This window comes from Pleurodeles waltl, chromosome 6 (genome assembly GCF_031143425.1).
Source record: "Pleurodeles waltl isolate 20211129_DDA chromosome 6, aPleWal1.hap1.20221129, whole genome shotgun sequence".
NCBI lineage: Eukaryota > Metazoa > Chordata > Amphibia > Caudata > Salamandridae > Pleurodeles > Pleurodeles waltl.
Genome location: NC_090445.1, coordinates 160119098 through 160134356, shown reverse-complemented (window position 1 = coordinate 160134356; position 15259 = coordinate 160119098). Strand labels below are relative to the sequence as shown.

The 15259-nt window shown below is 48.8% G+C and overlaps 1 protein-coding gene across 1 annotated transcript in view; it reads left to right on the top strand.

The window, feature by feature from the left end:
* Positions 1-4682: 4682 nt before the first annotated feature.
* The window catches only part of CAVIN1 (caveolae associated protein 1), a 107144-nt gene continuing 96567 nt past the window's right edge, over positions 4683-15259 (top strand). Inside the window, exon 1 of the mRNA XM_069237703.1 lies at positions 4683-5366. Within this exon, the coding sequence (XP_069093804.1) occupies positions 4692-5366 (675 nt within the window). The 5' untranslated portion in view covers positions 4683-4691. The remainder of the gene's footprint in view (positions 5367-15259) is intronic.

The window sequence follows — 15259 nt, the reverse complement described above, 5'->3', positions numbered from 1 at the left end:
TGGCTCACAAAGCCACGTTTAATTTGACACTTCCACCAGATTATGACATCTTTCTGACCCTCCTTGCCTTGTCCATCTTGTGTCTGTCCCTCCCCTGGAGCATTTTCATTTAACTTGTGTCCATAAACTGCACACTTTTAAGATCCTACTTTTTTCTTTTGTCTTAAGCACTCTATAAGAGTGCATGTGTTTTCTAGCTGTCTCCCTAATATGCTTCTATTCCCACTCCATACTCTGTGTTGTGCTCTCTGGCCCATGTACTTCACATCGAGACTGGCTCGTATTTATAATAGGGGGCAGGACTGGGGTTACAATAATAATAAAAAATAAAAAAAACAGCACTTACCTTGGGACATCCTCCTCTCCTCGTGTCTCCTCTCCTGGCTCCAACATGAGGCGGGACACAGGAAACTGCACAAACCAATTCTGATGCTACTTTCAGGCTGGTAACCAGCATGAAAGCAGTGCCAGGATTGGTGGAAGCGGCCTCTCTCAGTGCTCACAAAAGCGCTGGAGGCCTGTGCTTTCTCTAACTCAGCTGTCTTAAGGAAGCTGGGTTATAGAAGTTTAAAGTGTGCATGTCCCTTTGGCCGGCCGTCATAAGATGGCCATCCAGAGGGCCAAAAGCACTTTAAACAAGCGTACAGCTCCCTTGTGCCACTCAGCAGCAATTGCTCCATTCTGACACTCAATTCAGGATGGGGTGCTAAAAAATAAAATAGTAATAAAGAAAGTTTATTGCCATTTATTTTTCAGTTCTGGGGGCATTTTTTTTTAGCGGTAGACACTCCTCTACTCCCATGGAGGAGCCTCCCCTGCATTGCACCCGCCTCCTCCACATTGCTCTCTTGTCAGTTGCTTTTCCTCCTCACCCGTGCCCTCTGTGTTGCTTCCCACCCATCCATGCCTTCCTTCTCTCTCTCAGGTTGCTTCTCCGACCCACCCCCATGGCTTACTGTTGCTTGTTTGCATATGTGCTCCTCCCTACCCACGCCACAATGCCCTCTTGCCTGTTGCTTCTCCTCCCTACCCTTGCCCCTGTGTTGCCTCTCCCCAACAGCCCCCAATCCTGGCCCTCTGTGTCACTTCTCCCAAGTGCTTCATTTGTGCTTGTTTTTTCCGGTGCTGAGCACCAGCACTTATTTTTTAGAGCCGGGGCTTTTTCTTCGGCCTCAACCATTTGATGCGAACAAAAGACACATATGGGAAAGACGGATGATGGGAAAAAGGAAAAAGCGTCACAAAGGGAGAAAGTAGAAAGCTGCAAGAGTGAGCAGAAGGGGCAGGGAGTGGCTTTATATGGATTGAAGAGGCCCGAGATAGCTTCAGGATTACGCTGCCTCAGTATTCCTAGTTCACACATTTAACTGCAGGAGCCGCATGTTTAAGAAGAGGGCTTTGGGCACCGGCACTTTTTTATTTTCAAACTAAGCACTGCTTCTCCCTCACCCTGGCCATCAGGTGTTGCTTGCCCTACACTAGGGCTAAAATTAAAAAAAAAATTGCTGCTGTTATTTTGTAGAGACACGCATGTGTGGTATGGGTGCCTACACACTGACACAACCTCAGTGTCCTAACACCTTTTTTTAATTTATTTTCCTTTAGCCACAGGGATGCTGTACGGCTGCATGGCTAATAAACCATTTGTAAAGCCAATTGGTCACAAAGGCAAGACCAGTTGGCAGTTGCGCTCGCGACAACCAGAAGGGGCGGGGTGGCACTTAGGAGGGGTGACAAATACAGGGAGTGCAGAATTATTAGGCAAGTTGTATTTTTGAGGATCAATTTTATTATTGAACAACAACCATGTTCTCAATGAACCCAAAAAACTCATCAATATCAAAGCTGAATATTTTTGGAAGTAGTTTTCAGTTTGTTTTTAGTTTTAGCTATGTTAGGGGGATATCTGTGTGTGCAGGTGACTATTACTGTGCATAATTATTAGGCAACTTAACAAAAAAAAATATATACCCATTTCAATTATTTATTATTACCAGTGAAACCAATATAACATCTCAACATTCACAAATATACATTTCTGACATTCAAAAACAAAACAAAAACAAATCAGTGACCAATATAGCCACCTTTCTTTGCAAGGACACTCAAAAGCCTGCCATCCATGGATTCTGTCAGTGTTTTGATCTGTTCACCATCAACATTGCGTGCAGCAGCAACCACAGCCTCCCAGACACTGTTCAGAGAGGTGTACTGTTTTCCCTCCTTGTAAATCTCACATTTGATGATGGACCACAGGTTCTCAATGGGGTTCAGATCAGGTGAACAAGGAGGCCATGTCATTAGATTTCCTTCTTTTATACCCTTTCTTGCCAGCCACGCTGTGGAGTACTTGGACGCGTGTGATGGAGCATTGTCCTGCATGAAAATCATGTTTTTCTTGAAGGATGCAGACTTCTTCCTGTACCACTGCTTGAAGAAGGTGTCTTCCAGGAACTGGCAGTAGGACTGGGAGTTGAGCTTGACTCCATCCTCAACCCGAAAAGGCCCCACAAGCTCATCTTTGATGATACCAGCCCAAACCAGTACTCCACCTCCACCTTGCTGGCGTCTGAGTCGGACTGGAGCTCTCTGCCCTTTACCAATCCAGCCACGGGCCCATCCATCTGGCCCATCAAGACTCACTCTCATTTCATCAGTCCATAAAACCTTAGAAAAATCAGTCTTGAGATATTTCTTGGCCCAGTCTTGACGTTTCAGCTTGTGTGTCTTGTTCAGTGGTGGTCGTCTTTCAGCCTTTCTTACCTTGGCCATGTCTCTGAGTATTGCACACCTTGTGCTTTTGGGCACTCCAGTGATGTTGCAGCTCTGAAATATGGCCAAACTGGTGGCAAGTGGCATCGTGGCAGCTGCACGCTTGACTTTTCTCAGTTCATGGGCAGTTATTTTGCGCCTTGGTTTTTCCACACGCTTCTTGCGACCCTGTTGACTATTTTGAATGAAACGCTTGATTGTTCGATGATCACGCTTCAGAAGCTTTGCGATTTTAAGAGTGCTGCATCCCTCTGCAAGATATCTCACTATTTTTGACTTTTCTGAGCCTGTCAAGTCCTTCTTTTGACCCATTTTGCCAAAGGAAAGGAAGTTGCCTAATAATTATGCACACCTGATATGGGGTGTTGATGTCATTAGACCACACCCCTTCTCATTACAGAGATGCACATCACCTAATATGCTTAATTGGTAGTAGGCTTTCGAGCCTATACAGCTTGGAGTAAGACAACATGCATAAAGAGGATGATGTGGTCAAAATACTCATTTGCCTAATAATTCTGCACTCCCTGTAACAATTAAATAATAAAAAATGTTTTTAAAAAACACTTACCTCCTCCGCCGCATGCCGCTCCGCTCTCCATCTCTGTCGCTGCAGGCACAGACTCCCAGCCTGTCCTGCAGCCAATCCTGACGCTGCTAAAGCAGCGTCAGGATTTGCTGGAAGCGCCCAGCCAGGGCCCTCCCTGGCAGACTGGGAGCCTGGGCAGGCTCGCTCCAGCCCGGTAACTGTGTTGCAGGGCTGGAGAGAGCCTTCTGCGCATGTGTGTTTGGCCGGCCTGCGATGGCCGGTCAAACACACATGGGCTCCGAGGGGAGCACTCTGTGCACTGTCCTCAAGTGCCCAACACCACCAAAGCCCTACCCCTTTTCAAGAAAACGATAATAAAAAGGTTTTGCAGCTGCCACTGCTGGCAGAGGGGGTGATGCTCCTCCGCCCTAATGGAGAAGCTGCCCCTTCCAGTTGGCCTTTCCAATGCTTGTTAGAGAATGCACGTCTCACAATTTCTTGGCTCATTAGCTACTATTATGTTAAATTACATCACGTTACAGTTTTTATATAGCACTCATTCTCCACTTCACCCATTGCTTTCTGATATTTTCTTACATTGCGTTATGCTATGTTGTGCTTTCTATGTTACGTAGTTCCTAGATTTCACACATCCCCTAATTACTTGACCAGTTACTTCTCTGGTGCCGCCTTATGCTATGTTACATTCGGTTATGCTGTGCTCTGTTGTTACGATACGTAATGTTCACTTTTGTTTGGTTGCAGTTTATAGCGCACACCCACCGACTGCTTGATGTATTACAGACTGTTTTACGGTGTAAGGTCCATATGCTGCTGCATTGTGCTATGGTACATTAGGTTCTGATATGTTGCGATACGTAATGTTCACTTTTGTTTGGTTGCAGTTTATAGCGCACACCCACCGACTGCTTGATGTATTACAGACTGTTTTACGGTGTAAGGTCCATATGCTGCTGCATTGTGCTATGGTACATTAGGTTCTGATATGTTGCGTCATGTAACGCTGTGTTACGTTGTCCTGTGCCGTGAAAACGTAGTGAAGTGCCTCCTGCCTTCACACGGTCCGCTTCAGTCTGGAGTATTTTAAAGCAAGGTCTCCAAGCACGAAGCAAAAGCAGCAGTAATGAAAGGGGGCTCCGGTGAGCGGCCACGACCCATATATTTGTTTTTCCACACGCTCTCCGGTGCAGAGACCGTGCGGTGCGAGTTTTCCCCCTGCACATTCCTGGACTGGCAGTGCCTGCGTGTACTCGCATGCAGGATCCCTCCGCGCTTGCCTCCCAACTATTTTAATCATTCCAGCGAGGGTGGGCCCCGGGGAGAGGCATTTGGCAGGCTCGCATGAATATAGCCGAGGTGGAGCCAGCCAATGGCCGGCGAGTTCGGAAACTTTTTGCAGAGGGCTGTCCCGGCGCTCAGCTCTGCAGCGCCGTGCCATTCCCACCCCAGACACACACAGGCACGCACTCACTCACAGAGCTCTCCCTCCGCTCCTGGCCCAGGCCCAGACGAACCGCCCTCCGTCGGGTCTCCAGTTGGGACGATCTCCTTGTCCAGTCCAGTACCTCGTCTCCCCTCTCTTGGGCCTTCCCTGGACACCATGGCGGACATCGATCTGCACATTGTGGAGCAGCCACTCCAGTCCGACACCTCTGAAGAGCAGGTACCAGCTGAGACCACCGAGCCCACTGAGCCCGAGCTCATCAAGCCCGACCAGATCAACGGCGTGATGGTCCTCACCCTTTTGGATAAGATCATCGGCGCGGTGGACCAGATCCAGCTGACCCAGGCGCAGCTGGAGGAGCGGCAGCAGGAGATGGAGAGTGCGGTCAGCAGCATCCAGGGCGAGCTGACCAAGCTGGCAAAGAACCACACCACCACCAGCAACACCGTCAACAAGATGCTGGAGAAGGTGCGCAAGGTGAGCGTCAACGTCAAGACGGTGCGCCAGAACCTGGAGAAGCAGGCTGGCCAGATCAAGAAGCTGGAGGTCAATGAGTCGGAGCTGCTCAGGAGGAGGAACTTCAAAGTCATGATCTACCAGGTACGTGCCTCATTGCGCCAAATCAAAGTAATGATCAACCAGGCATGCGCCTCGCCTACCTCTGTGCCATGCTCATGGTCCAACAGGTAGGTGCCTCGCCTACCTTCATCACAAAATCATAGTCTAGCAGGCAGGTTCCAATCGCCTACATCCATTATCAAGCTCATGGTTCACCAGGTATGCACCTCGCCTACTTCTGGAGACCGACAAAGACCTTAGGTCGGCCCATGTCCCATGCACCACACCTACCAGCATATCAAAGTCATGGTCTACCAGGCACGTGCCTCGCCTACGTCCACATCAAACTCATGGTGTACCAGGTACATGCGCACCTTCCTCCATCACAAAGTGATGGTCTACTAGGCATATGGCTCCTCTACCTCTACAGACCGACAAAGGCCTTAGGCCGCCCCATGCACCATGCGTACCACCATATCATAGTCATGGTCTACCAGGTAAGCGTCTCACCTACCTCTAGACACTGACAAAGGCCTTAGGTTGACCCATGTCATCTTGCCTACTGCCGTATCAAAGTCATGGTCTAGTAGCTAGGTGTCTCGCCTTCCTCTAGACACCGACAAAGGCCGTTGGTTGACCCATGTCACCTCGCCTACTGCTACTTCAAAGTTATGATCTACCAAGTACATGGCTCGCTAACTGTTAGGGATCGACAGAGGTATTAGGTCGGCTATATGCCATGCACCACGCCTACCAGCATATCAAAGGTATGGTCTACCCAGCACGCGCCTCACCTACATCCACATCAACTCATGGTCTACCAGGTTTGCGCCCTGCCTACCTCTATATCAAACTCATTGTCTACCAGGTATTTGCCTCACCTACCTCTAGAGACTGACAAAGGCCTCAAATCAACCCATACCACCTCACTTACCCTCTTTTCAAAGTTATCATGTGCCATGTACGTGCCTCGCTCACTGTTGGAGATAGCCAGAGAGCGTAGGTTGGCCCATGTCCCATACACCACGCCTACCATCATATCAGAGTTATGGTCCACTAGGTATCCACACCGTCTTACTCCATATCAAAGCCATGGTCTACCATGTGTGTGGTTCACCTACCTCATAAGAGCGACAGGGTCTTACGTCGTCCTGTGTCCCACTGGGCTACGACTACTACCACGGCGCGACGGAGGTGTGATGTTGCCCCATGGCCAGGGTATCAGGGTGGTTCCCTGTCACCAGTGCACCCCAGTTCCACTCATGGACTTACCTCTTGGAGATTAGTGATAGCAGGTGCTTTAGTCCAACAGGTCCAATTGAGGTGCAGTGATTTTGCAGCCCCCAGAAGGCAGTGATTTGTTAAACCCAAGAACGTTTTACATGGTGATCATGTGAATGTCCATATGCCCATTTAAGGTGAGAGCACACTTAGCCTGTTTTTTTCCTTTGTATGCTGGCAGTTTTCTTTATAATAGGAAAAGCACAATTACACGCACCACAATGGAAAGATAAAATCTGAACTGGATGTGGTCACTCACCTGGCACGAGGCAACGTGACTTCTGATGCTGTGTGGAAGGGCGGGGCGGGCAAGGGCTGGGGCGCTCCGTGGCTGCCCGCTCCCGCCTGCTGGAGACCCCTGCTGCCCCAGTGCGGTCATATACTTTACCACACATCTGGGTGTGCCCCAGGTTTTTAGAAACCGTTTTATTTCTGTGCCCAGTGGGAAAGCCACAGTAGAAGCTCCTTGTTCGGAGGCTGTGTGAGTGATTGAGTGAGGCACCAGTTAGCCGCTCCGTCCCTAGCGCCCCCGCTTCCCCGTGAACAGCAGATGAGGGGGTGTGCTTTACGTTTCGCGCCTGGAGAAGCTAGCAGGCTGGCAAGATGAACTTGCATTTCTCCTCAAGGGGAGGCGCTATGCACTCCCCTGGGTTCTTGTTCTGCTTTGTGGCAACATTTTAAAGTTTATATAAAGTAGCGGCTTCGCAGCGCTTCTCATTCCCCTACAGTTCAATCTGCGCTCCTCGGCCGCAACCCACTCTTCCCGTTTTAGGTACGCGTTGTAACTGACCCTTTTGCTCACTGCATCCTGTCTGATAATTAACATACAACACCAGAAACCAAAGTTCCTCTTGGTGCTTAAGTGCTGAATATTATTATGTTATCGACCACAGAAGGATGAAAGGCCGAGTTAACCCTGTTATGAAAACAATATGCAGATTATACACAAATTTCAGCAGAAAAGGCTAATCCCTGGCTTTCAACACCAGTTTAGGTAAGAGGATACTTGCATCTGCCAGTTTGTGCAGTGATGGTCTGTGAAAAGGGCTTTTTTACACTGATTGCTGCACACATCTGTGCGCCAAGAGGCGATGTATAACCTGTCAGATCCACTTAACAAGTGTGGTTTGACTGAGGGATGCCCTCTCTTTGCACCAGGACAACATAGCACAAGTGCACGCGCCCCGTTTCCCATTGCAGTGCCCCATGCACCAGTAGAATACAGCAGACTTGTACGTGGCCCTGTGCCACTATAATGTCCCGTGCACCAGTAGAATTTAGCAGAAGTGCACGCGCCCCTTCCCCAACTTCTGTGACCCCGCCCCTGTAGATATAACGCAAATTCACTCGACCCTTCCCTCACTGCTTTGCCCCGTGCACCAGTAGATATAGCAGAAGTGCACGCGCCCCTTCGCACACTGTAATGCTCTGCACTAGTGGATGTAGCATAAGTGCACGCCCCTTTCGCCCACTGCAGCACGTCGTGCTCAGTAGAGACAGCACAAGTGCACGTGCTCGCCCATTGCAGGCTCCCCTGGTCCAGCAGTTACAGCACGAGTGCACGCGCCCCTTCCACTGCAGCGTCCCGTGCACCATTAGATACAGCACAGGTACACGCGCCCCTTCCTCACTGCAGGGTCCCGTGCTCCAGTAGATAGAACTGAGTGCACGAACCCCTTCGCCCTCTGCGGCATCCCTTGCACCAGTAAATAAAGCACAAGTGCCCCGCCCCTTCGCCCACTACAGCGTCCCGTGCACCACCAGATACAGCACAAGTGCACGCACCCCTTCGCCCTCTGCGGCGTCCCGTGGACCAATTGATACAACACAAGTGCACGCGCCTTTTCCCCACTGCAGGGTCCCGTGCACCAGTAAATAAAGCACAAGTGCCCCACCCCTTCGCCCTCTACAGCGTCCCGTGCACTAGTAGATACAGCACAAGTGCGCGCGCCCCTTCCTCACTGCAGGGTCCCGTGCACCAGTAGATAGAACACAAGTGCACGCGTCCCTTCCCCACTGCATCGGCCCGTACACCACTAGATACAGCACAAGTGCGCGCGCCCCTTCCTCACTGCAGGGTCCCGTGCACCAGTAGATAGAACACAAGTGCACGCGTCCCTTCCCCACCGCAGCGGCCCGTACACCACTAGATACAGCACAAGTGCGCGCGCCCCTTCCTCACTGCAGGGTCCCGTGCACCAGTAGATAGAACACAAGTGCACGCGTTTCTTCCCCACCGCAGCGGCCCGTACACCACTAGATACAGCACAAGTGCGCGCGCCCCTTCCTCACTGCAGCGTCTGTGCACCTTTAGATAGAACATAAGTGCACTCCCAGCTTCCTCACTGCAGCGTCTCGTGCACCAGTAGATAGAACGTAGTGCGCGCGCCCTTTTCGCCCACTGCAGCCTCACTTGCACCAGTAGATAGAACATAAATGCACGAGCCCTTTCGCCCACTGCAGTTCGTTCATTCCCTGGCCCGCTTTTCAAGGCCCGTGTTAGGCTCCAGTTAATCCGATGCAGAGTTAGCGCTGGAGAATGTGCGGGGGCCACAAGGTGGGGGCGGAATCGCTGCCCTTTGCCAAGTCAGGGTGTGGAATAGAAGTCACTGCCCGAGAGGAGGGGGCCACCCTTAAGCATACCCAGGAAATCTCAGGCTTTCGCCCGTCGTCTGAGAAATGGTGGGTCAAACCTTAGAGGTTTAAGACACTGAACTATCTAGGGTGCCTTCAGGCCAGCAAGAATCAATGGCCTTTCACAGTCGCGGTTTGGTAGTAAAAGGAAGCCATACTTGGGGTGAGCCGGGTCTCTCAGGAGTCTGTGCCCGGTGCAACTGCACCTGCAGCCCCATCGATAGCTCCACCCTATGTTTAAGTCGGGAAATATTTCACAGGGCATTTCTTCACATTAACTAAAACAATATTGTTTTTAGCATTATTAAACGTTGCTGTTTTCTAAATTTCTTTGAGCGTGCTGCTTAATAACTACACGTACGAATAACTTACGGTTGACAATAAACTGCCTTGGGTATTTTACTGTCTGCCTCGTCTCACTCATCTCCTCTGCCACTAAATTTGTATCAATTCCTCGTCTGAACTGGTCCTCCAAAAATTCAAGCAAAGGTGAAAAGCAGTGCAGTGTGTTACATAGTAATAGGATACTCTTTTAGTTCATGTGGAGACTAGGGAACAAGTCAGAATAATGCATGATGAAAGGGGAGTTAGTGGGGCAATTTCTGCATTGTTGGGATGGTTTGCAGCCAGAGGAGCTGGGAGGTCCTTATCAATGACAAATCAGGTGATCATTGAAGAGAGAAGACTTTAGTTCCTGTCTGAACTTCTAGAGTGAGGCAGTGAGCCTGAAATCCCGCGGGTTACTCATGGAGGTCCTGGTGCATACACTGCCTCCATTTGTTTTCATTCTCACATTTCTCGATCTGTAGTTTTCCGATGCCATGATTTTCAAGCAGATGGAGAGGTGGGACTGTTGCGTCTGAATAGTAGGTTCAAGCCTAAGAGACAATGTAGTCTTTGATGGACAACACTGGCAGATTCATCACTCTTGCAGTGATGTCATATACATGGAACCCCGTGATGGATGGATGGTGGCACGTTGGATGCAGTATCATGGTGCGAATGAGGAGTCATGGAGGGTGGTGAGTAGGACATTGCCACCATCCAGATGAGAAAGCACTAGGACTTGTGCAGTGTTCCAGGTATCTGTTTCTGGGAGGCGAGTCTGTGTTCTGTGTACAAGGGAGAGTTGGAATGAGACTGCCTGGGTTTTCTTTGCAGTGTGTGTTTGACAGAGAGGTCGCTCTCGGTGGTGAGTCTGAGTTCTTTGGTGTCTATCCAAATTTGAAAAATGTATCCACCCAGCTGATGAACGCAAGTCATGGGTCCCTGCTTGGCTCATGTTGTTGATGGAGGAATGAATTCAGTTTCAGTGAGGCTCTGCTAGAGGGAGGTGCCTGGCATCCAGGCTTGGATGACGGGGAGGTAGTCCTTGAGCCGGTGGGTGTCCTTGAGGGTGCACATATTCAGATAGGCAGATTTCAGTGCTGCCCTCCCTCTTCATAGTACTGCTGCCTTTGCACCCACATGGCACCTTTTCTCTGGAGTGTCTTCAACCTCTTTATTTTTCAGGGCGTGACCTCAAGATAAATGGTCACAATATGAGGGTGACACCTTTTTACACGCCTTTACAGTGGTCCTTCGACTGCCTGTTTTGTGCATGTTAGAGTTCCCCGTATATAGCATTCCCTAGAAAGTGATTGTAATGTGAGGTCCACGTCTTCAGCAGTTTTGCTGATAAAGGCATTGAAGTGAAGACCAATACTTGCATTGGTTGAAGTGCTCCATGGCTACCACTCAATACATAGCGCTTTTTGTGGGATGGGTAGCACGCCACGCCATTTGTTGTGCTTGGTTTGTACAGCCAGAGTTCCCAACGCATCCTATGTTGTGCATGAGAAGCAGACTGGAGCTCCTATCGTGTCAGGTGTGCTTAAATATGGAGTTAAGCAAAGCGGAGTGAGAGATACTGTCCTTTAAGCTGATACGTACCTATCACTTTGTGGGCGTCTGGTCCTTCATGGAGGTAGGCAGGGCTTGGCACTGGTAAGGCTGTCTCTGTGATAGGGTGTCATCTGATAGAGTCCACAGTACCCAGACTCTCTCCAGTGCTTCTGTCACCCATTTACTGCTCACATGACTTCTGTGTGCCACAACGGGAAGGACAGCACTGAACTAAATGTAGACTACATCCAATAGTCTGTCTCCAATTGACCTGCATTTTGCCCCTTAACTTATGTTAATGACAAAAGTGCCTTCATTTGCGCCTGTGAGGATTTCACAAATGGGTTCCTGATAGGTATAAATTGCTTTAATGCTGTGGATTTCTCCACCACTGGCGTGGAGAAATTTGCAGTAGTAAATGCCATGTAAGGTGTGGGAAGTGGGAGGAGTATATAGTGTGTTTGTTTTGTAAGTTTATGAATGCCCACAATCTTGAAGTTGCCAATATTCACAAACTGAAATCTGACCATTTCCCATTTAGGAAGAAGTTGAACATTTAACCTGGAGTAATCCCCCTTCCAGGCTAGATAGAGGAACGGGTCAGTCCCACGTTTTTGGTGGGAATGTAGCAGAAGGGCTTAAGTCACAGGGAAAATGTTTTCCCCATTGAGAAAAAAGAAAGGGAAAAAACAGTTTTTGCATATTTAGCTGTCCTTCCTACTGTGCAGAATTGTACGCTATCCACAACCCCTCTCTGGGGAAATAGGGAGCCCAAAACACAACAGGTGGAATAGTACACCAGGAAACCTGCACCTGGTGTGGCTTTTAAATCATTCCGTTACACTGTTGTGCGAACTAGGAAATAAGGTGCAGAAGGGTCTGCGTTGTGCTCCATCTGAGCCTTTCCACTTTTCTTGGTGAATAGGCCCTCAGTGCTTTAGTGATTTGTTGTTGGAATAAGTGTATGTTAAATCTTTCTTGGTGTAGAAGAGCATCCAGCTGATGATAGTAGTTTTCACACACATAGGGTCTAGGTTTGAACCGGGGTGGGTCTTGCAGCGTGTACTGAATGCCTCCATCAGTGAAAGGTTAAGAAGCATTTAAGGCATCCACCGAAGGACTCATAATTTCAGTGACATGTTTCAGAATCACATTTAAATATAGGCAGAACACTGATGGGTGGTGAGTTAGGTAGAAATTCAGTTGGGCAGTCGGAGTCTGAATTTGGATTAGGGCTGAAGAATCCTAACTGGCTTTTTTAGAAAGAGGAAAAAACAAGGAGAAATAAAGATATTTCTCTTCATTGTGCCTCCCTTTGGGAGGTGTAAGGTTTTGATGCATTCCCAGGCTTACAAGGTCTGGCAAAATTGAGGATGTCTCAAAATGCATGGGTGTTGTGTTGGAACACCCACTGCAACAATCCATGGGTGTTGTGTTGGAACACCCACGCAACAATTCATGGGTGTTGTGTTGGAACACCCACGCAACAATCCATGGGTGTTGTGTTGGAACTCCCACCGCAACAATCCATGGGTGTTGTGTTGGAACACCCACGCAACAATCCATGGGTGTTGTGTTGGAACACCCACGCAACAATCCATGGGTGTTGTGTTGGAACTCCCACCGCAACAATCCATGGGTGTTGTGTTGGAACTCCCACCGCAACAATGCCCACGGAACACCTTTCTTGCACTGAGTAAGGCAACGCAACAATTTGCGTTGCTTTGCCTTACTGCTTATATATGAGGCCATTTAAAGCGTGCAAAGTGGCTTTGTGTGACCTCATAGATATGATTTAGAGATTTTTGTCTCCATTGCATCACAAAAAAGTGATGCAATGACGCCACTAGGGGCTCGTAAATATGCCCCTTAAAGACTATATGAACCTCTACTACGAGCCAGTTAAAGGAGCCCTCCAGTGTAGAGGTAAAAACGTTCTCTTTGCCCAGTCCTGCATCTCTAACAATCACCAGCAGCAGATATCCCTGTGTTTAGTGATGTTAGCTGGGATCTGACATCGGAGCAGGTGGGCCCTTTAAGTTTGAATCTGATCCACCAGCCATGACCTCTTCTGGATGATACTAGCCTTACTCCTGTGTTCTGGGCTAATTGAAGCTGGTTTTTAAGATGCCCAGGGGTGTAACAAAGGCCTCATGCGGCACCTACGGTGCAGGGGCCCCCAAACCCCATGGGGCCCCTCAGCACAGTATCAGGGCCTGAGAGCTCCTGAAAAGTCCAGAGGGAGGCCCTTCCAAGTACTTTGCGGGGGGATCCCCTCGAGTTTCGTTACGCCACTGAAGATGCCTTTGACAACCCCATGTACAATAAATTGTCAAGATGACACTACTACTAGTAGGAGTGTGGGGGGAGACAGAGTGGGTATGAGGAGCGAACCATGCCCTACTCTTCCTGGGCAGCTCGCAGGAGCGTAGATGTGTTTGAATTACCAATTCTCTAGTTAGGATGAACTTTTACTACCATTATTAGAGCCAAACTTTGCTGAACAACAGCTTCACAATTTCCCAAATAATCTACACTAAACATTTTACTCAACAATAAATGTTCATGCCAAGTTTTACGAAGTTAAGTTTAAAACCTCAGATGTTTCAATGGGGCGGCGACATAAGTTGGCTTTTACATGTATTTGTCTAGACTTCAAGTGGGAACCAGATATATCTGATGTGAAAAAAAGATTTGCAAAATCACAGGGTTTGTGACTGCAAAAGAATGATTCCCTAAGTACCACGCCCCTTTTCTAACATAGAAAGACCTTTTCCAAGTCACAAAAAGGATTTTGCAAACCATTGTAAATGACAATTAGGAGAAAACCTGAAAGGGGGCGCCCCTCATAAGTGCGAGTTGCAGTGGCAGGTACCACTGTTTTCCGATTGCAAACCATTGATCAGATACCCTCAAGGGGGTGATAACCGAATTGCACAGTGTCCCTGGGGCTTATCATCCCCTGTTGGGAATTGTGTTACGTGGCCTTGGGAAGAGACAGAAGTGGACTACTGGACCTCTGCCTGCTCCACGTATCTCTCCACATGTGAATACTTTTTCCAATGTAGCATCTGTTCCTTCAAGAGAAATGGTCTGGCTGCTTTAAAAAAATCACTTTTGGAAATGCAAATGTTGGAACAGAAGTCTGCTGTCTCTTGCAGGCCACGTGGCCTGCATTTTGCCTGCAAGTCACAGACCACTGTAAATAGCAATCTGCCTAATTAATATTTATTAGACGGGGCGATTTGCGACTGGTCGTGAATGGGCAATTTGCAATGCGACCTATGAGTACATATCTGGACGTCAGGCTCGATCCTTCAGCGGCTCGCCCACTTTAGCGTTATACACATTTGTACCAAAGGTTGTGGGCCATGTTTTGTGTCTGAAACTGTTTGGTCTACTCGCAAGCATTAAATGTTGCCGGCCAGCGCTAGGTGTGCTGCAAGGCACTCGCTTGTGCAAATCGGATGCAACTCACTGCACATCATACATGTGTGTTACACGTGTCATAAAGTGTCAGACAGACAACCCCGTTCCTTCAAGGAAGCTAGAAAGACGTAGACCATGCAGTGTGATTCCTTCCGTGATAGCATCAATTATGTAATCGTTATGTCATCTGTAATGCCAGAGCATGACATGTGACTTACTCTGTCCCCAACCCTACAGGCCCCGCATTTTGTAAAATCTCCTGGTTTAGTAATAGTTCTATGCACTTCTGTGAAGAATTTCAAACTCAGGTGTCAGTACTTCATTCGGCCCGTTCCACTTCGCATTTTAGTATTTGTAGTGCTGCATTCCGGTATTTGTAGTGCGGTATTCTGGTATTTGTAGTGTTGCATTCTGATATTTGTAGTGTTGATTATGGCCTATGAAAGAATACAGGCATCAGAAGGTAAAGTATTCAGTGACAAGCTGTTTATTAGCAAACTTCGGATGTTTCCCCCTTCCCCTCCATCCGCCTGTCCTCCATGGGACCAGCAGTCCTCGGTTCAGCGCCCCCGGAGCCCGCTGCAGCACAACAAGGCTCCCTGCTTCTGCTCTGAAGTCTGCCTGTCCGTGTGGCACTTCATGTCCGTATGACTGTTTATTTCACAGACGGGGAGAGGCCCGCCCGATGCCTCCAGCCCTTTTTAGGC